We start from the raw sequence: 23,408 nt of genomic DNA on the forward strand, positions 1-23,408 counted from the left end.
CAAGTCACTGACTGCCACTTGGAAAAAGACCCATTTATTCCCACTCTCTGTTTCCTGGCTGTCAACCAATTCTCGATCCACGCCAATACATTACCCCCTATCCCGTGTGCTCACTCACCTCGTATGCGGGTTCTTATCAAAATCTTTTTGAAAGTCCAAATACACTACATCCACTGGTTCTCCCTTATCTATTCTACTAGTTGCATCCTCAAATATTTCCAGTAGATTAAAAAAAAAATAACTTTAAATTGCCCAATTCTTTTTTTTCCAATTAAGGGGTAATTTAGCGTGGCCAATCCACCTACCCTGCACATCTTTGCGTTGTGGGGGTGAGACCCAAGCAAACACGGGGAGAATGTGCAAATTCCACACGGACAGTGACCCAAGGCTGGGATTCGAACCCGGATCCTCAGCGCCGTGAGATAGCAGGGCTAACCACGACGGCACCAAAATGCTGGTAAATTTGTTAAGCATGATTTGCCTTTCATAAACCAATGTTGGCTTCGTCGAATCCCGTTACTGCATCCCCAGTACTCGTGTTGATCGAGATGTTCAAACTCATGGGGGGGCTGGACAGAGTAGACGGGGAGAAATTGTTCCCCCTCGTAAAAGGATTGGAAACGAGAGGGGCACAGATTTAAAGTGATTTGCAAAAGAAGCAAATGTGATGTGAGAAAAAACGCTTTCCCACTGGGTTGGGATCTGGAATGCGCAGCCTGGAAGTCTAGTGGAGGCAGGTGCAATCGAGGCTTTCCAGAGGGCGTGAGATGATTGTTTGAATAGAAACAATGTGCAGTGATGCGGGGGGAAGGCAGAGGAATGGAGCTAAGCCATGAGGCCCGTCTGGAGAGTTGGTGCTGACACGATGGGCCGAATGGCCTCCTTCTGCACCGGAACAATTCTGTGACTCTGTGAAAGGGTCCTTCTTGGTTGGCAAGTCATCTCTGATTGGTTGAGGTGTTGCCATGGAGAAAGCAATGGGGAACTATAGGCTCCCCAAGTACCTAGGTGATTTCAAGAAGGCACAAGTCTTGAACATATTCCTTTTGTTTGCAGAGAATGGGTCCCTGTGTGTGAATGTATGCCATTTCCAGCAAGTTTAAATGAGCCAAGCTACAAGCTCATCTGATAATCTTACAATGGTTGTTAGGTATTAGCGCACAGGGTTGTTCAGCAAGTGCTGCCCAATCGCAGAATCACATCGAATAGTAGACCTTTTGGCTTTTGCAAGCGTTATACTCTGCTGATAGCAAATACTTGAAGGAGCCTGCAATGGTCAGAATGGTATGTCACTAGAAGCGACATACGTTCAAACCAGTGGCATTCTCCGTGTCAACATCTCAGCCAATCGGACGCGACTTGCCAACCAATCCGCTCCTCCTTTTCTCCTGTCGTGCAAATTGTTGGGATTGCTTGAAATTTGATATTCTCGCGTTTGTGCAGGTTCAACAACTTTGATAACATTGCCTCTCTGTTTAGCAGGATTTGAGGCGTTTTTAAGTCATTAAAGAATTTATCTGGTAGACGGAGAGCATTTCCCCAGTAAGAGAGTCTAGAACAGGGGGTCTTAGAATCCACAGAAGCTCCAGGGAGGCGAAGGAGGCCATTCGGCCCATCGAGTATGGACTAGGCCCACTCCTCCGCCCTATCCCCGTAACCCCCATAGTCCCACCGAACCGTTGGCACTAAGGGGCAATTTAGCACGGCCAATCCACCTAACCTGCCCATCTTTGGACACTAAGGGACAATTTAGCATGGCCAATCCACCCAACCTGCACATCAGTCAATGGACAATTATAGATCCGATATTGAAATGGTTTTTTAAGCAGGGCTGTGAAGGGATATGAAACTGAGGCAGGAAAACAGGGTTCAGGTAAAGATCGGGCAAAATCTAATCAAATAATTGAATTGAACAGGCTCATTGGGTTGAATAGCCTGGTCCTGTATCCCTCATGTACCCCTACTTGGATCAACTGCAGCGTTTGAGGACATTTACTGTGTTAAAGATGTTAAATGCGAGTCATTTAGTCCTCGTAAAATCAGGAATGACATTGCAGGACTGGCTACAGTCTCCTGCTGAAACCATTTCATCCGAGAATTCGGCAGCACGGTAGCATAGTGGTTAGCACAATTGCTTCACAGCTCCAGGGTCCCAGGTTCAATTCCCGGCTTGGGTCACTGTCTGTGCGGAGTCTGCACGTTCTCCCCGTGTGTGCGTGGGTTTCCTCCGGGTGCTCCAGTTTCCTCCCACAGTCCAAAGATGTGCAGGTTAGGTGGATTGGCCATGCTAAATTGCCCTTAGTGTCCAAAATTGCCCTTAGTGTTGGGTGGGGTTACTGGGTTATGGGGATAGGGTAGGGGTGTGGGCTTGGGTAGGGTGCTCTTCCCAAGAGCCGGTGCAGACTCGATGGGCCGAATGGCCTCCTTCTGCACTGTAAATTCTATTATCTATAAATTCTATGAATTCCTAGTTGCCCAGTCTGGGATCATCCAGAATGTCAGCTGCCCCATCTGCTGGTTGGGCCCCAGTACTGCAGCTAACATTGAAATATATTTCTCCAATACTCTGGCTGTGAACGTTCCTCAGGGGTAACCGAACACGCCCTCTGTGCAGATCCACCTGGGCAATTTCGCCCGGGCAATCCCACTGGCAGGGCCGGCTCAAGGCCGGCGCTGCCCACTGGCATGGTGCCGCCTGGACTGCACGATTCCCTGCTGGAGGACGGAGGCAGAAATAATGACAATTTGGGACACTTCCGTCCAGCTTTTCGCTCCGTGCAGACGCTGCCCGCTCCTTTGTGCCACCCTCATTTCTGCCGGCCACCGGGACGGGGGTAAGATGCGGGAAGGTGGTGAAGCTGGGCATTGTCCCAAAGTAGCCACCTCAGCCCCTGCCGTGGATGAAACATGCCCCCCCCCCATCCTTTCGCGAATTTGGTTTGAAACCGTGGGGCCGCACGGTGTCACAGTAACAATAATCTTTAATAATAATCTTTAATGTCACAAGTAGGCTGACATTAACCCCGGAATTATGTCACTGTGAAAAGCCCCTAGTCGCCACATTCCGCCGCCTGTTCGGGTTCACAGAGGGAGAATTCAGAATGCCCAAATTATCTAACAGCGCGTCTTTCGGGGCTTGTGGGAGGAAACCGGAGCACCCGGAGGAAACCCACGCAGACACGGGGAGAACGTGCAGACACCCAGATCCCTCTGGCCAGGGACATCTTGAATCCGCTCTCCATTTAGATTATAATTTGCCTTTCTATTTTTTTGGCCAAAATAGGTAACCTCACACTTATCCACATTAAACCCCTTCTGCCAAAGATCCTACCCTATTTATATCTGTCTGTGAAATCTGTATCTCCACTTCACTGTCTGCTTTCCCACCTATTTTAGTATTATCTGCAAATTTTGCTATGTTACACCCTGTCCCTGCTTGCAGATCATTTATATAGATCGTAAACAGTTGAGGTCCGAGGACTGACCCCTGCGGCTCCCCGCCAGTTCGCCAGCCAGCGTAGGGAACATTCATTCTGACCCTCTGCTTTCTGTCAGTATGGGGGACTGTGAAAAAAAATAGCTTTGGAAGGAAACTTGGCAACTCGAATTAGAATGTCATTCCCTGGGGGCTGATGCTTCACTCCAGCCCCTGTGACACCCACCAGTTGTGGAAGGCCTCAAACGTACGGGTGTGCACCGCATAGCGCCCCCCCCCCCCCCCCCCCCCCCCCCCCCCCCCCCGCCCCCGCCCTGTGGACCCAGCTCGAATATAGCCGCAGAATGGGGATGGACAGTCGGGTCTAACAACCTCCACCCTGGCCCATTGATCGGACCTCTTAATGGTCACTTCGAGCAGGCCCGGGGGTGGAGTCACCTGGAGGCCTGCATCACGTGACCATAGATCATAAGCAGGGGGGGCTGAAGTGCGTCCAGAATTTGAGGAGCGACCCCCCCTTCAGTTAAGCAAACAGGGACCCGACCTCTGACAGTCGACACAGACATGGAACACGGACTCTTCCAGGCTGCAGAACCTGCAGGTGGGCTGCCCGTGTTCCACTTCACTCGATTGTTCCACAGGACTGCGAGAGTCCCTCTTTACAATTTATTAGAACATAAAACATAGAATAGTACAGCACAGAACAGGCCCTTCGGCCCTCGATGTTGTGCCGAGCAATGATCACCCTAATCAAACCCACAAAGGGGCTTTTCACATTAACTTCATTGAAGCCTACTCGTGACAATAAGCAATTTTCATTTCATTTCATTTTCATTCATATCCACCCTATACCCGTAACCCAACAACCCCCCCCTTAACCTTACTTTTTAGGACACTACGGGCAATTTAGCATGGCCAATCCACCTAACCCGCACATCTTTGGACTGTGGGAGGAAACCGGAGCACCCGGAGGAAACCCACGCACACACGGGGAGGATGTGCAGACTCCACACAGACAGTGACCCAGCCGGGAACTGAACCTGGGATCCTGGAGCTGTAAAGCATTTATGCTAACCACCATGCTACCGTGCTGCCATGTGCTACCTGTGCTTGTTATAGAGTCATAGGGGGCGACCTCTCGCTCGAGGGCAACACGGCCTGTAGATGCCGGGAGAAGCCTCTCGGAGACTTCCCAGCAGCCTTCACCCCTCGTGTGATCTACCCAAACGGTGCGCGCCCAACCTGCACATCCCTGGACACTAAGGGACAATTTAGCACGACCAATTCACCTAACCCTGCACACCTTTGGACTGTGGGAGGAAACCGGAGCACCCGGAGGAATCCCACGCACACACGGGGAGAACGTGCAGACTCCACACAGACAGTGACCCAAGCCGGGAATTGAACCTGGGACCCTGGAGCTGTGAAGCAGCAGTGCTAACCACTGTGCCACCCCAAACATTATTATTAAATGTTTAATTGATAGAGTGTAAATCATATTTAAGAAGCTATCTGTCCTGCATATTCTCCTTCAGTTCTCTGACTTGGAGCAAGTCTGACCCATCGCTCCGCAGTCTTCACCATGGCTGGGGAAGGAGATGGGTCCCAAATCCACCCCTTCTGTTGAGGGATTGAAACCTGTGCTGTTGGTACCAAACTGATCCACACCGGCTATTTGGCCAACTGAGCCAACCCCCCCCCCCCCCCCTCAACCCTCCCCTCACCGAGCCTCTCTTTATAATCTTCCTAATGAAACAAAAATTAATAAATTGAACAACGAACCAATAAATGAGAGGGGCTGACAGCCCCTGGGGGCAGCAGGCACTGTTATAAAAATCATAATTTCAAAAGGAAACTTATAAAATCAAATTAAAATATCATTTGGGGGGGAGGGGAGGGGAGGAGGCACCCCTGTGCCCCCCCCCCCCCCCCCCCCCCCCCGGTGCCCGCCGGTCGCAGAAGGCCTGAAGCATGCTGATGGACCCTGTGTGCCCCATGTCCAACATCACCCGGCCACAGATGTAGCCCCAGAAGAGGGAAAGGCAGTTGGGTCGGACTACCCCCCCCCCTCCCAACCCCAGCCCCATCCCCCTGGGTGCCCGCCGCCTGAACCCTGTGAATGACCAACTTGGCCAAGCCCACGAGCAGGCTTACGAGGAGGCCCTCCCTGTCCCCACACCCCACCCCACCCCACCCCCTCCATGCCGGGTGAGTCTCTCTTTATATGTACTCAAGATACTTAATAAATCAGTGCCCTGCGCCCCGGGACCTCTAACATGAACACCACCATTAACGTACCATTAACATACATTAACATACCATTAACATACATTAACATACATTAACATACATTAACATAACATTAACATGCATTAACATACCATTAACATATCATTAACATACAGTAGCATACATTAACATACTATTAACATACCATTAACATATCACTAACATATCATTACCATATCATTAACATACCATTAACACACTAATTCGGCACGTCACTACATTGTAAAGAGTTTGTGTGGATCTCAGGGGTGGAGTCACTCAGGCTGCCTCTCAGGGGATTCAATGATGAGCTCGGCTGCCATAGACCAGTCTTAACTTTTCTTGAACCTAGAAGAATAACGAGTGATCTAATCAAGGTGGTCAAGAAAATTAAGGAGTTACTGGTTTAGACAGAGAGAAACTATTTTCTCTGGGAAGAGAGTCCAGAAAAGAGTCACGGAATCACACAGTGCAGGGGAGGCCCTTCGGCCCATCCAGTCTCCACTGATGCAGGAAAGACACCTGACTGGCCCACCTCACCCCATTTGCCAGCACCTGACCCATAGCCTTAAAGGGGCAGAACAGTAAACTCGGAAGGCGATTCGGAGAGGTTAAGGACGATCATTCAGGGGTGAGGTGGAGGAATATTGCTTCACACAAAGGGAGGTGGAAATCTTTAACCTCTCGCTCCTTTAGTCTTCCTCCTGCCTCAGTCTTCCACTTTCCTGTCTCCTTTCCAGGTCTGACCGGCAGGAGGCCAGCTTCCGTCCAAACGCTGGTGAATAATCGGATCTCCCTGCGTATCCCCAACTCCAAACCTCTGTTCCACCATGATCGGTCACGCCCTCAGGTGCCCGGGTCGGAAGTTCTGGGATTTCATCCCAGGCCTCTCCGGCTCTCTCTCCTCCTAGAAGACATTTCTCTGACCGAGCCATTGATCACCCATCCTAATCGCTCCTGAATTAGTTCAGTGTTGCTTGGCAACAGACTGCTGCAACGCCGTGGGTCAGTTTACCGCACTCAGGGTTCTTCAGCAAGTGCTGCCCAATCGCTTTATACATGCAAGTTGTTGTTATGCCTGGTACAAATGTTTGACCCTGTAGAAATGATTGGAATAGCCCCCCCCCCCCCCCCCCCCCCCCCCTCCCCACTCTCAACTCCTTTAGGTTTGCCGGCTGTGAACTAACAGGATCCCCTTTCTCCTTCCCCTCAGAACCGTACATCCAGTCTCGCTTTTATCGTTCGCCCGAGATCCTGCTCGGCCTTCCCTTCTGTGAGAAGGTGGACATGTGGTCCCTGGGCTGCGTGATGGCCGAACTGCACCTGGGCTGGCCCCTCTACCCTGGAAACAGCGAATACGACCAGATCAGGTACATTGTCGAGACGCAGGGGCTGCCGAAGGACCACCTCCTCAATGCGGCCACCAAGGCGAACCACTTCTTCAGGAGGAACACCCGGCAGCATTCTGCCCACCAGTGGCAGCTCAAGTGCGCCACCGATTACCAGGCCGAGACCATGGTTCAGCCCCTGGAGAGGAGGAAGTACATCCTAAAGACCTTGGACCAGCTGGAGACTATTAACATCACCAAGACTGTCTTCCCAGACGATGAGGTCATTGCTGAGTTCCACGATCGAAAGAATATGGTGGAGCTCATCAAAAGGATGCTTACCTTGGACTCTCATGAGCGAATCACGCCCAGTGCGGCCCTGAAGCACCCTTTCGTCACCATACAGCAACTCAAAATGACACATGAGCACACCAAATATTACGACCTGTCGGTCCAAGGCCTTAACGCAGCCCTGAACTGCGACAGGAGGGTCCTGGCTGACCGACATTACTACAACATGGCCGACGAGGCCTACTACCCAAGCTCTGACTTCTATGAGTGTCGGCAGGCCCACCACGTTCCCAGCATCAGCTCGATGCAGAGGGCCATCGACAAAATGGACAGCTTGACCATCGAGGAGCCGGGGGCCCTGAACATGTGGCCTGAGGGAGCAGGGAATGCGGGATACCAGCCTTCGACTTCAAAGGCCGGCAGCTCCACATGCCTGCCCCATTCATACCACCAGGGGGCGTGCTGCAGGGCGAGCCACCCTGCTCACCGACACAGGAAAGAACCAGTCATGGGTTACTATGCCAACCGATGTGGGATGAAGCAGCGGAAGGCTCCCCACCATTCCCAGTCAGATCCTAATTTTGGGAATGTGATCCTGCTGGGGCAGGAACCTTCCACGGAGGTCATTAACTGGGAGGAGGAAGACGCGGAGGCCATCTTTACCACACCCTCGTCCTTGGCACAGGACAAAAACAGGCCGGAGGAGCACCTGGCCACCAAAGAACCTTCAGGTCCCGAGGTAAAAGCAGTGAAAGCAAGGGGCAACTGTGAGGTGTTGCCAAGGTTTTCAGGTGGCATCCAGCTCTGCAAACGTTTAATCAAGTGCCTTTTTGGCAAAGGTTCAGCAGGTAAATACTGCAAGACCGAGCAGACGTTTGGGAAACACGAACCTGGGACCATAGCTTGCAGGGGCCCAGTGTGTCTCCGTCACTGGGTTGGTCAATAAGCCAGGGGTGGGCAGTGAACGTGTTGACATACAGGAACAACATCACGATGCTGGCAGGAGTTTAGCCTGGGGCTTATACCAGGGATGGCAATGGATAGCCTTGGACCAATACAGGACTGGTACTGGTGGGTAATGGACACGTTGGCACCAATACAGGACTGGTACTGGTGGGTAATGGACACGTTGGCACCAATACAGGACTGGTACTGGTGGGTAATGGACACGTTGGCACCAATACAGGACTGGTACTGCTGGGTAATGGACACGTTGGCACCAATACAGGACGGGTACTGGTGGGTAATGGACACGTTGGCACCAATACAGGACTGGCACTCGACTGGGTAATGGACACATTGGCATTGATACTGGACTGCTCCCTGACTGGGTAATGGACACATTGACATCAATACAGGGCTGGTTTTGCACACTGGGCTAAATAGCTGGTTTTTAAAGCAGACCAAGGCAGGACAGCAGCACGGTTCAATTCCCGTACCAGCCTCCCCGGACAGGCGCCGGAATATGGCGACTAGGGGCTTTTCACAGTAACTTCGTTTGAAGCCTACTTGTGACTTTCATTTTCATTTCATTTCATTTCATGCACTGGACGGGGTAATGGACACATTGGCATCAATAGAGGGCTGGTACTGGACAGGGTAATGGACACATTGGTATCAATACAGGGCTGGTACTGCACAGGGTCATGGACAGATTGGCATCAATACATGGCTGGTACTGGACAGGGTAATGGACACATTGGTATCAATACATGGCATGTACTGGACTGCGTAATGGACACATTGGCATCAATAGAGGGCTGGTACTGGACAGGGTAATGGACACATTGGTATCAATACAGGGCTGGTACTGCACAGGGTCATGGACAGATTGGCATCAATACATGGCTGGTACTGGACAGGGTAATGGACACATTGGTATCAATACATGGCATGTACTGGACTGGGTAATGGACACATTGGCATCTTTTCAGGGCTGGTGCTGGACTGGGTAATATACACATCGGCATCCATACAGGACATGTACTGAACTGGGCAATGGATACACTGGCATCAATACAGGACTGGTACTGGACTGGATCATGGACACATTGGCATCAATACAGGACCGGTACGGGACTGGGTAATGGACCCATTGGCATCTTTTCAGGGCTGGTACTGGACCGGGTAATGGACACATTGGCATCCATACAGGACATGTACTGAACTGGGCAATGGATACACTGGCATCAATACAGGACTGTTACTGGACTGGGAAATGAACACATTGGCACCAATACAGGGCTGGTACAGCACAGGGTAATGGACACATTGGTATCAATACATGGCATGTACTGGACTGGGTACAATACATATTTGCACCAATAAGAACATAAGAACATAAGAACTAGGAGCAGGCGTAGGCCATCTGGCCCCTCGAGCCTGCTCCGCCATTCAATGAGATCATGGCTGATCTTTTGTGGACTTAGCTCCACTTTCCGGCCCGATCACCATAACCCTTAATCCCTTTATTCTACAAAAAACTATCTATCTTTACCTTAAAAACATTTAATGAAGGAGCCTCAACTGCTTCACTGGGCAAGGAATTCCATAGATTCACAACCCTTTGGGTGAAGAAGTTCCTCCTAAACTCAGTCCTAAATCTACTTCCCCTTATTTTGAGGCGATGTCCCCTAGTTCTGCTTTCACCCACCAGTGGAAACAACCTGCCCGCATCTATCCTATCTATTCCTTTCATAATTTTATATGTTTCTGTAAGATCCCCCCGCATTCTTCTAAATTCCAACGAGTACAGTCCCTGTCTACTCAACCTCTCCTCGTAATCCAACCCCTTCAGCTCTGGGATGAACCTAGTGAATCTCCTTTGCACACCCTCCAGTGCCAGTATGTCCTTTCTCAAGTAAGGAGACCAAAACTGAACACAATACTCCAGGTGTGGCCTCACTAACACCTTATACAATTGCAACATAACCTCAGGGTAATTGACAGGTTGGCATCAATACAGGACATGTACTGGACTGGGTAATGGACACATTGGCATCGGTACAGTTGGTGCTGGACTGCGTAATGGACGCATTGGCATCAATACAGGACCTGTACAGTACTGCATAATAGACACATTGGCATCAATACACGACTGGTACTGGACTCGGTAATGGACAAATTCGCAGCACGGTTTACAAGTGCAACAGGTGATTAAGAAGGCAAATGGAATTTTGTCCTTCATTGCTAGAGGGATGGAGTTTAAGACTAGGGAGGTTATGTTGCAATTGTATAAGGTGTTGGTGCGGCCACACCTGGAGTATTGTGTTCAGTTTTGGTCTCCTTACTTGAGAAAGGACGTACTGGCGCTGGAGGGTGTGCAGAGGAGATTCACTAGGTTAATCCCAGAGCTGAAGGGGTTGGATTATGAGGAGAGGTTGAGTAGACTGGGACTGTACTCGTTGGAATTTAGAAGGATGAGGGGGGATCTTATAGAAACATTTAAAATTATGAAGGGAATAGATAGGATAGATGCGGGCAGGTTGTTTCCACTGGCGGGTGACAGCAGAACTAGGGGGCATAGCCTCAAAATAAGGGGAAGTAGATTTAGGACTGAGTTTAGGAGGAACTTCTTCACCCAAAGGGTTGTGAATCTATGGAATTCCTTGCCCAGTGAAGCAGTTGAGGCTCCTTCATTACATGTTTTTAAGGTAAAGATAGATAGTTTTTGGAAGAATAAAGGGATTAAGGGTTATGGTGTTCGGGCCGGAAAGTGGAGCTGAGTCCACAAAAGATCAGCCATGATCTAATTGAATGGCGGAGCAGGCTCGAGGGGCCAGATGGCCTACTCCTGCTCCTAGTTCTTATGTTCTTATGTTCTTAATACAGGACCTGTACAGGACTGCGTAATGGACACATTGGCATCAATAGAGGACATGCACTGGGCTGCGTAATGGACAATTGGCATCAAGACAGGAATGCAGTGGACTTGGAAATGGACACATTGAGATCAATAGAGGGCTGGTACCAGACTGTGTAATGGACACGTTGGCATCAATACAGGACTGGTACTGGACTCGGTAATTGACAGCTGGCATCAATACAGAACTGGTACTGGACCAGGTAATGGACAAATTGGCATCAATACAGGGCTGGTATTGGACAGGGTAATGGACACATTGGCATCAATACAGGGCTGGTACTGGACTGCGTAATGGACACATTGGCATCAATACAGCACATGTACAGGACTGGGTAATGGACACATTGGCACCATGAAAGGGCATGTACTGAACTGGATAATGGACAGATTGACATCAGTTCAGGGCTGGTACTGGACTGGGTAATGGACAGATTGGCACCAATACACGACTGGTACTGGACTCGGTAATGGACAAATTCGCAGCACGGTAGCATAGTGGTTAGCACAATTCCTTCACATTTCCAGGGTCCCAGGTTCGATTCCCGGCTTTGGTCACTGTCTGTGCGGAGTCTGCACGTTCTCCCCGTGTGTGCGTGGGTTTCCTCCGGGTGCTCCGGTTTCCTCCAACAGTCCAAAGATGTGCGGGTTAGGTGGATTGGTCATGCTAAATTGCCCTTAGTGTCCAAACTTGCCCTTGGTGTTGGGTGGGGTTACTGGGTTCTGGGGATAGGGTGGAGGTGTGGGCTTGGATAGGGTGCTCTTTCCAAGATCCACTGTAAATACTAAGAAATACAGGGCTGGTACTGGACTGGTTAATGGGCACATTGGCATCAATTCAGGATTGGTACTGGACTGGGTAATGGACACATTGGCACCAATACAGGACATGGATAATAGACACATAGCATCAATACAGAACATAGAACATAGAACAGTACAGCACAGAACAGGTCCTTCGGCCCTCAATGTTGTGCCGAGCCATGATCACCCTACTCAAACCCACGTATCCACCCTATACCCGTAACCCAACAACCCCCCCCTTAACCTTACTTTTATTAGGACACTACGGGCAATTTATCATGGCCAATCCACCTAACCTGCACATCTTTGGACTGTGGGAGGAAACCGGAGCACCCGGAGGAAACCCACGCACACAGGGGGAGGATGTGCAGACTCCACACAGACAGTGACCCAGCCGGGAATCGAACCTGGGACCCTGGAGCTGTGAAGCATTTATGCTAACCACCATGCTACCCTGCTACCCAAACATGCACTGGACTGGGCAATGGTCACATTGGCATCAATACAGGACCGGTACTGGACTGCGTAATGGACACATTGGCATCAACAGAGGGCTGGTACTGGACAGGGTAATGGACACATTGGAATCAATACACGGCTGGTACTGGATTGGCTAATGGACACATTGGCACCAATAAGAACATAAGAACTAGGAGCAAGAGTAGGCCATCTGGCCCCTCAAGCCTGCTCCGCCATTCAACGAGATCATGGCTGATCTTTTTTGGACTCAGCTCCACTTTCCGGCCCGAACACCATAACCCTTAATCCCTTTATTCTTCAAAAAACTATCGATCTTTACTTTAAAAACATTTAATGAAGGAGCCTCAACTGCTTCACTGGGCAAGGAATTCCATAGATTCACAACCCTTTGGGTGAAGAAGTTCCTCCTAAACTCAGTCCTAAATCTACTTCCCCTTATTTTGAGGCGATGTCCCCTAGTTCTGCTGTCACCCACCAGCGGAAACAACCTGCCCGCATCTATCCTATCTCTTCCCTTCATAATTTTAAATGTTTCTGTAAGATCCCCCCCGCATTCTTCTAAATTCCAATGAGTACAGTCCCAGTCTACTCAACCTCTCCTCATAATCCAACCCCTTCAGCTCTGGAATTAACCTAGTGAATCTCCTCTGCACATCCTCCAGTGCCAGTATGTCCTTTCTCAAGTAAGGAGACCAAAACTGAACACAATACTCCAGGTGTGGCCTCACTAACACCTTATATAATTGCAACATAACCTCAGGGTAATTGACAGGTTGGCATCAATACAGGACATGTACTGGACTGGGTAATGGACACATTGGCATCAATGCAGTGGACTGGCTAATGGACACATTGGCATCGGTACAGTTGGTACTGAACTGGGTAATGGACACATTGGCACCAATACAGGGCTGGTGATGGACTGCGTAATGGACACATTGGCATCAATACAGGACATGTGTTCGACTGGGTAATGGACACATTGGCATCAATACAGGATATGCACTGGACTGGGTAATGGACACATTGGCATCAATACAGGACTGGTACTGAACTACGTAATGGACACTTTGGCATCATACAGGACCTGTACAGGACTGCGTAATGGACACATTGGCATCAATACAGGACCTGTACAGGACTGCGTAATGGACACATTGGCATCAATAGAGGACATGCACTGGGCTGCGTAATGGACACATTGGCAACAATACATGGCTGGTACTGGACTGGGTAATGGACACATTGGCGTCAATACAGGACCTGTACAGGACTGCGTAATGGACACATTGGCATCAATACAGGACCTGTACAGGACTGCGTAATGGACACATTGGCAACAATACATGGCTGGTACTGGACTGGGTAATGGACACATTGGCGTCAGTACAGGACATGTACTGGACTGGGTAATGGACACATTGTCTTCAATACAGGGATGGTTTTGGACTGGGTAATGAACATATTGCCACCAATACAGGGCTGGTACTGGACTGGGTAATGGACACATTGGCACCAATTCAGGGCTGGTCCTGGACTGGTTAATGGACATATTGGCATCAATACAGGACATGTACTGGCCTGGGCAATGGACGCATTGATACCAACACAGGACATGTACTGGACTGGTTAATGGACACGTTGGCATCAATACAGGACATGTACTGGACTGGGTAATGGACACATTTACATGAATACAGGACCTGTACTGAACAATGTAAATTTACACATTGGCATTAATGCAGGTCTGGAACTGGACTGGGAACTGGACATGTTGGTATCAATACAGGGCTGGTACTGGACTGGGTAATGGAGACATTGGCATCAATACAGGGCTGGTACTGGACTGGGTAATGGAGACATTGGCATCAAAACAGGACAGGTACTGGAGTGGGTTATGGGCACACTGACATCAATAGAAGGCTTGTACTGGACTGGGTAATGGAGACATTGGCATCAATGCAGGGCTGGTACTGGACTGCGTAATGGACATATTGGTACGAATACAGGACATGGACCGGACTGGGTAATGGTCACATTGGCAACAATATAGTACATGTACTGGATTGGATAATGGACACATTGGCATCAAAACAGGACAGGTACTGGAGTGGGTTATGGGCACACTGACATCAATAGAAGGCTTGTACTGGACTAGGTAATGGATAGATTGGCATCAGTACAAGACCGGTACTGGACTGCATAATGGACACGTTGGCATTAATACAGGACATGTACTGGATTGGGTAATGGACACATTGGTATGAAAACAGAACTGGTACTGGGCTGCGTAATGGACACATTGGCATCAATACAGGGCTGTTAATGGACTGGGTAATGGACACATTGGCACCAATTCAGGGCTGGTACTGGACTGGTTAATGGACACATTGACATCAAGACAGAACATGTACTGGCCTGGGCAATGGACGCATTGATACCAACACAGGACATGTACTGGACGGGGAAATGGTCACATTGGCATCAATACAGGGCTGGTACTGGACTGGGTAATGGACACATTGGCATCAATACAGGACTGGTACTGGACAGGGTAATGGACACATTGACATCAATTCAGGACATGGACTGGACTGCGCAATGGACACATTGGCATAAATACAGGGCTGGTACTGGACAGGGTAATGGACACATTGACATCAATTCAGGACATGGACTGGACTGCGCAATGGACACATTGGCATAAATACAGGGCTGGTACTGGACAGGGTAATGGACACATTGGCATCAATACAGGACTGGTACTGGACAGGATAATGGACACATTGGCATCAATACAGGACATGGACCTGACTGAGTAATGGACACATTGGCATCAATACAGGGCTGGTACTGGACAGGGTAATGGACACATTGACATCAATTCAGGACATGGACTGGACTGCGCAATGGACACATTGGCATAAATACAGGGCTGGTACTGGACAGGGTAATGGGCACATTAGCATCAATACAGGGCTTGTACTGGACTGGGTAATGTACACATTGGCACCAATACAGTACATGGACCGGACTGGGCAATGGACACATTGGCACCAATACAGGGCTGGTACTGGACTGGGTAATGAATTCACTGGCATCAATACAGGGCTGGATCTGGACTGGATATTGGACACATTGGCATCAATACAGGGCTGGTACCGGACTGGTTAATGGTCACATATCTCCAATTAGCAAAACTCATTACAGGTCAAAAACCATTTGTAGATAAAGTTAGTAAACACAGGAATACTTGCTGGGGGCGGCACGGTGGCACAGTGGTTAGCATTGCTGCCTACGGCGCTGAGGACCCGGGTTCGAATCCCGGCCCTGGGTCACTGTCTGTGAGGAGTTTGCACATTCTCCCCGTGTCTGCGTGGGTTTCACCCCCACAACCCAAAGATGTGCAGGGTAGGTGGATTGGCCATGTTAAATTGCCCCTTAATTGGAAAAAATGAATTGGATATTCTAAATTTTAAAAAAAAGAAAAAAAAAAAAAAAAAGGAATACTTGCTGTACTATTGCGTAGAGATATACCTTCAGAAAATGAGAGAGAGATCCTTTCCAGCACGACCTGGAAATCCTTCTGTACTTGTCAGACTATAAAACCCTACAGCTAAACTGGTTGCTACAGATCTGGCTCCTCCCATTAATTACATCATCTCTATCCCACTCACTGCCTCATGAACATCAAAAAAAAAAGGAATACTTGCTGTACTATTGCGTAGAGATATACCTTCAGAAAATGAGAGAGAGATCCTTTCCAGCACGACCTGGAAATCCTTCTGTACTTGTCAGACTATAAAACCCTACAGCTAAACTGGTTGCTACAGATCTGGCTCCTCCCATTAATTACATCATCTCTATCCCACTCACTGCCTCATGAACATCAACACAACCCCTCAATTATCAACACCCCAGGGTACGTCCCAAAATACACAATATTCCACTCACCTAAGAGGGAGAAACAAGAACATGGGCGGAATGAATGATGATCTCACTCTACGATGCTTTAATTACAGCCCTAACAGACACATCACCTGTATATTAGACCAGGGCTTTAAAAAATATTACTGGAAGAGATATATATATATTTATAGAAGTTTCCTACATTCATCACACTTCCACCCTTAAAATAAACAAACCAGCAAAGTGAAAATGTGGCTTAATTTTTCAAAAGCAGTGCCAACTTTACATACTACTCATCAATGAGCACTACTAATACTCAATTAGATACATATCTTATTATGTTTAGGCATGCAAATTTAAACATTGGTGTCATCCATTTTTGTCTTTTTTTCCCCCACTTTTGAATGTTCCATCCTCCTCTCACCTTAGTGCCGTGATAATCCTGCAATCACGTTTTCTCTTCCTGCCACACGTACAATTTTCAAGTTAAATGGTTGTAGCAATAAATTCCATTTTGCATTTCGATTTTTAAGCTTCCCCAGAAACGTCAATGGATTATGGTCTGTGTGAACAGTTGCCTCTCATGAATTGTGAGCAATATGAAAATGAAAAATGAAAATCACTTATTGTCACGAGTAGACTTCAACAAAGTTACTGTAAAAAGCCCCTAGTCGCCACATTCCGGCACCTGTCCGGGGAGGCTGGTACGGGAATCGAACCGTGCTTTGAAAGCCAGTGATTTAGCCGAGTGAGCTAAACCAGCCCCAGCCAAAGCCAGTTGGTAAAGCTGAAACCAACACTTTATCAAGAGAGTTCATTGATTTATTCGGTCTTATATCTCTCCTCCCCCTCCACCCAGTGTCCCAGCTATCACTATATGTGCTGTGAGACAATTAATAACAATGGGCAGCACGGTAGCATTGTGGATAGCACAAATGCTTCACAGCTCCAGGGTCCCGGGTTCGATTCCGGCTTGGGTCACTGTCTGTGTGGAGTCTGCACATCCTCCCCGTGTGTGCGTGGATTTCCTCCGGGTGCTCCGGTTTCCTCCCACAGTCCAAAGATGTGCAGGTTAGGTGGATTGGCCATTATAAATTGCCCTTAGTGTCCAAAATTGCCCTTAGTGTTGGGTGGGGTTACTGGGTTATGGGAATAGGGTGGAGGTGTTGATCTTGGGTAGGGTGCTCTTTCCAAGAGCCGGTGCAGACTTGATGGGCCGAATGGCCTCCTTCTGCACTGTAAATTCTATGACTATGACCTGTTTCTCTTAACTGTAACAATGTAATTGACATTAAAACCCGTAACAATATAATTAACAAGATATTAACGATTCTCACAGATAACAGGTACATTGCATCTGTTGAATTGGCTCTGTTTTGATGGCCGCTCCTTCTCTATCTCACCCGAGTTCCTCTTACACCGCACACTGTCAGTCACAGCCACCCCATTCTGAAGTTGCATATCTCTACGAGGTGTGACTGGGGTGGGAGCACACAGGATGGTGGAAGCTGAGACATATTCCTTGATGTGGAGGGCATGAGAACAAAAGAAATAGGAATAGGATTTGGCCATTACCACCCAGCTAGTCTGCTCTCCCTTTCAATCAAATTATGGCTGACCTGATTGTGACCCTAACTACACTTTCCTGCTTGTGTCTTGCTTGTAACGAGTCTCAGGGATTGGCCTGGAGAATTGCTGGCCGAAGAATAACTTTATTGATAAAACACAATATATATATATAGAAATACACAGATATAAACAGAATTCAGTCCTGGCTGTGAGCTGTCTTCATGCTGACTTTTGCCAGATTGCTCTACCTCCACCAGGGAGCTCCATTACATCACGTCCATGTCCAAATGCAGCAAGACGTGGACAATATCCAGGCTTGGGGCTGACAAGAGGTAAGTTGAAATTTGCGCCACACAAGTGCCAGCCAATGACCATCTCCTACAAGACAGGATCTTACCATCGCCCCTTGACATTCAATGGCATTACCATCACTGAATCACCCACAATAATAATCAACATCCTGGGGGTTATCATTAATACTGTGGCTACCAGGGCAGGTCAAAGGCTAGGAACCCTACGGCAAATAACTTACACCCACCACCCCCACCCCTCACCCACCCCCACCCCCAATGCCTGTTCACCACATACAAGGCCCAAGTCAGGAGTGTGATGGAATACTCTCCACTTGCCCGGATGAGTGCAGCTCCAACAACACTCAAGAAGTTCAACGCCATCCTGGACAAAGCAGCCCTGCTTGATTGCTCCCCTTCCACAAACATTTAAACCCTCCCCCACCGATGCACAGCGGCAGCCGTGTGCACCATCGACAAGATGCACGGCAGGAACTCGCCAAGGTTCCTTAGGCAGCACCTTTCAAACCCACGACCATTACCATCTAGAAGGACAAGAGCAACAGATACTTGGGAACCCCACCACCTGGAGGTTCCCCTCCAAGTCACTCACCGTCCCGACTTGGAAATATAGCGGCCGTTCCTTCACTATCGCTGGGGCAACATCCTGGAACTCCCTCTCTAACAGCACAGTAGATGTACCTACTCCTGAAGGACCGCAGCGGTTCAAGAAGGCGGCTCAGCACCAACTTCGGAAGGGCAACTCGGGATGGGCAATCAATACTGGCCTAACCAGCGGCTCCCACAACCCATAAAGGAATAAAACTAATGTGAGAAGCATTATTCTCTCAGCTCCATATTAACCCTTTCAATCCCAAGCACCCTAATACTGTACCTCCCCCCAAGACGTTACCCAAACGTGCTTACAATAATATTTACATGATACCGCTCCCCCTTAACCAGGTCTCTAACTTCAAAGGTTCAAACGGCCTGGAGTCACACCCTCCCTGGTTACATTCTTTTCAAACTTGGAGGAGCAGTAGTCTGGACTTTTGTCTGACTTAGTTGGCCTGGAGTTGATGGTGCAGAACTTGGTACTTCAATTATTTGCGTTTCTACACCTGATTGTTTTGTTGCACTGATCTGTCCTCCCTCAGTTGAAGGGTCAGATACGAGGGGACACAAGTTCAAGGAGAGGGGCTTAGGGGGGATTTGAGGAAATATGTTTTTTTATCAAGAGGGCGGTGAAGGTTTGGAAAGCACTGCCTGAGGGTGCGGGGGGTGGTGGTGGTGGTGGTGGGGGGGGGGGGGGGGGGTGTAAGGTGGGATGCCTCACATCCATCAAAAAGTACCTGGATGAGCATCTGACCTGTCCAAATCCCCGCTGAAGCTTCTCTGCATCCTCCTCACAGCTCACCCTCCCACCCAACTTTGTATCATTTACAATTCTGGAGATTATAAATACATTTAGTTCCCCTCGTCCAAGTCATTAATATATAATGTGAACAGTTGGAGTCCCTGCGGTACCCCTCCCTCTAGCCTTCCAATCAGAAAAAGACCCATTTATTCATCTTTCCATCCATCTCAAGACACTGCCTGCAATAGGCTGTAACTTTCTATACTTATCTTCTCTGCCCTTCAGCCTCCATGCCTGTGATGGAGTTGTTCTGGCAACTTACAGATGTATCTTGAGTTTCTCAAGGTTTGATGTGTTTTTTAATGTTCGTCCGCAGTTTTCTTTACTCTTTATCTTTGGAAATGTTGACGTCCTTCCGTCTGCTGCCACCATGTTACATTGTTGTATGTTGAGGCTGAGAGGCTTGTACGGTTGAACAATAGCTGTTTGTTAGTAACACTAACTATAGACATATATATATAGGATTCAGTCCTAGCTATCAATTGTCTTCATTACTGACTAATATCAGATTACGTTATTACTACCACATGCGTCCTTTACATAATCATGTCGACAGCACTGTTTCTCCACCTCACATTAACCCTTTCAGTCCCAAACACCCTAATACTACACCCATGCTCCCCCCCCCCCCCCCCCACCCACCCATAACCCTTGACTCCCTTGTCAATCCACGCCCCCTGGGGTCGGGAATATAAAGACTAAGGATCCTCTGAGAGAGAAAAATTACTCCTCCTCTGCATTTTAAATGGGAGACACATTGCTCTGCCAAAATGTCCCCCAGTTCTAGACTCCTCCACAAAGGGTAACATTCACACAGCTTCCACCCGGGAAAGCCCCTTCAGAATCCTGCATGCTCCAATGAGATCGCCTATCATTCTTCTAAACTCCACTGAGTACAGGCCCCACCTGCCCGACCCATCCCAGGAAGCAGCTGAGTGAACCTTCTCTGAGCTGCTTCCAACACAGGTATATCCCTCCTGGAATTGAGACCAAAACCGGCACACAATAGTCTGGGTGTTGCACCTTCCAGCTGCAACAAGGCTGCCCTGTTTCTGTACTCCACCCACAACAACCAACATTTCATTCCCCTTCCTAATCACTTGCTGTACCTGCATGCTAACTTTGTGCGATTCGTGTACCGGGACACCCAGATCCCTCTGTAACCATAGCTTTCTTCAGTCTCCCTCTCTTTTCCTTTTCTTTTTGTCCTACCAGAGAGGACAAAGTGGCACGGTGGGTTAGCACTGCTGCCTCACGGCATCAGGGACCCGGGTTCGATCAGGCCTTGGGTGACTGTCTGTGTGGGGTTTGTACGTTCTCCCCGTGTGTGCGTGGGTTTCCTCTGGGTGCTCCGGCTTCCTCCCACAGTCCATCGATGTGCAGGTTAGGTGGACTGACCATGCTAAATTGTCCCTTAGTGTCCAGGGATGTGCAGGTTAGGCTATAGGGTTACAGGGATAGGGCAGGGTGGTCGGGGGAGTGGACATGGGTAGAGTGATCATTCAAAGGGTCGGTGCAGACTCGATGGGCCGAATGGCTTCCTCCTGCACTCTAGGGATTCCAGCCTCACATTTCTCACCTTATATTCCAGCTGCCAAATCTGTGGCCACTCCCTTACCCTCTTGATATCCCTTTGCAGATTTTCTGGCTGTATTCTGGGGGGTGGTGGGGGGGGGGGGGGGGGGGGGGGAGGGAGGAATCTATTGTTTCCATACTGAAAATGATCAATTTGACCTGACTCTGTTTCCTGTTAGTTAACCAATCCTTTCCATCTTACTCCTGGTCATGAGCCCTTACTTTAAGCAGGAACTTTTTACGTGGCACCTTATCGGATGCCTTTTGGAAATCCAAATATGCTACATCTCCTTGCTCCCCCTTGTCCACCCTGTTTGCCACATCCTCAGAGGAACTCAAAGAGCACAAGAAGAAAATAACTTTGTCAAACACAATTCCCCTTTCACAAAACCATGGCGACTCTGCCCTGTCTTTTTAAGATTGGCAATTGTAACTAGTAGGTTGCCACTGGCATCAGTGCTGTTTACAATCTACATCAATGACTTGGATGAAGGGGCCAAATGGTAGCTAAGTTTGCTGATGACGCTATGCTAGGCAGGTGAATAAGGTGTCAATAGGAGGTAAAGAGTCTTTGCAAGTGGGGCATAGGTGGGTTAAGTGAGTTGGATTCCACATGTATTTCTGAGGTTGTATAAGGCTCTGGTCAGACCCCATTTGGAGGATTGTGAACAGTTTTGGGCCTCGTATCTAAGGAAGGATGTGCTGACCTTGGAAAGGGTCCAGAGGAGGTTCACAAGAACGATCCCTGGAATGAAGGGCTTGTCATATGAGGAACGGTTGATGACTCGGGGTGTGTTTGGAAGGATGAGGAGGGGGATCTTATTGAAACTTACAGGATACTGCGAGGCCTGGATAGAGTGGACGTGGAGAGGATGTTTCCACTTGTCGGAGAAACTAGAACCAGAGGACACAATCTCAGACTAAAGGGACGATCCTTTAAAACTGAGATGAGGAGGAATTTCTTCAGCCAGAGGGTGGTGAATCTGTGGAACCCTTCACCGCAGAAGGCTGTGGAGGCCAAATCACTGAGTGTCTTTAACACAGAGATAGATAGGTTCCTGATTAATAAGGGGATCAGGGATTATGGGGATAATGGGAAGGAGAAAAATATCAGCCATGATTGAATGGCAGAGCAGACCCGATGCCGAATGGCCTAATTCTACTCGTATGTCTTATGGTATTGATTGCGACCTATTTATTGTTCCCCCTAGAGAGCTCAAGCAAGCCAACAGGATTCCGAAAACTCCGATAGTTACGAGAATGAATGGTTAAATAATGACAGTGAGACATGGAGCCCTGACAGCACAAACTCTGTCTCGATTGAATATGAAGCATTACAACCACGAAGTAACAGTTATCAGAATTATCTGCACATGGAAAACCAGCATTAGTTTATTTGCCTAGAGCAGCCGAGTAAAGCATGCCCTCTGCCAATCAAAATGAACCTTCTAATGATTTTTCGATATGACAAATGCCTTTGCACCTTTGCCAAAAAATAAACCGTCATTAAATCCTTAACTGTAAGCATTATTTTGTTAATAGTACCACAGGGTCAGAATGTAACGAAAACCATTTCAAACATGTTGTGCTGAAATATGCCAGGCCAAGGTGAACGTGAAAGAGTTGGGGACCTGGGAAATGTTGGTGTGGAACATAGAGGAGGTTTTGGAGGATGGGGGGGGGGAGGGGAAAGCCTCTTTCGGTCATAATAGGTCGCCAGTTTCAAGTGATTGAGTCTCATGTGATTATCAAATCCGTGTTCTGAAACCGACGTCCACTCCAAAAACTTTCGGGAGGTTTGGGAGTAAAAAGCTTTGATCTGTTTTTCAATGTTGAAACGTGAAATGCACTCTTGTCAATTCTGTATTATTAATAAAACTGTTTGAAAAATCTATCAGGTTTGTTGAGCTGAGTAATCTTCTCGGGAGTCCACGTTCTTGAGTAAGGGGAGTGCTGTGCCAGTTCCCCGGGACTTAACCCCAAAGGGTGAGGGCAGATGGAGGACATTGGCAAAGATGGCGATGAGTGTAGCGTTTCTTCTGTGCCGATAAATAGCCCAAATATACTACGACAATTATTACTCGAAATATAACGTGCCAAATATTACACCCATTTCTTGCTGATTGTTACACCAATTTTACTCTGACAATTACTCTGACAGTTACAATGTGCCAATTAT

General features: G+C 48.4%; 1 protein-coding gene across 1 annotated transcript in view; it reads left to right on the forward strand.

Annotated features, from left to right (window-relative positions):
* Positions 1-23,123, forward strand: part of LOC119957786 (homeodomain-interacting protein kinase 4-like) — a 53,567-nt gene extending 30,444 nt beyond the window's left edge. Inside the window, exons 3-4 of the mRNA XM_038785871.1 lie at positions 6,918-8,062; positions 22,441-23,123. Coding sequence (XP_038641799.1) covers positions 6,918-8,062; positions 22,441-22,620 — 1,325 coding nt within the window. The 3' untranslated portion in view covers positions 22,621-23,123. The remainder of the gene's footprint in view (positions 1-6,917; positions 8,063-22,440) is intronic.
* The last annotated feature ends 285 nt before the right edge of the window (positions 23,124-23,408 follow it).

The sequence above is a fragment of the Scyliorhinus canicula genome, chromosome 27 (genome assembly GCF_902713615.1).
Source record: "Scyliorhinus canicula chromosome 27, sScyCan1.1, whole genome shotgun sequence".
NCBI lineage: Eukaryota > Metazoa > Chordata > Chondrichthyes > Carcharhiniformes > Scyliorhinidae > Scyliorhinus > Scyliorhinus canicula.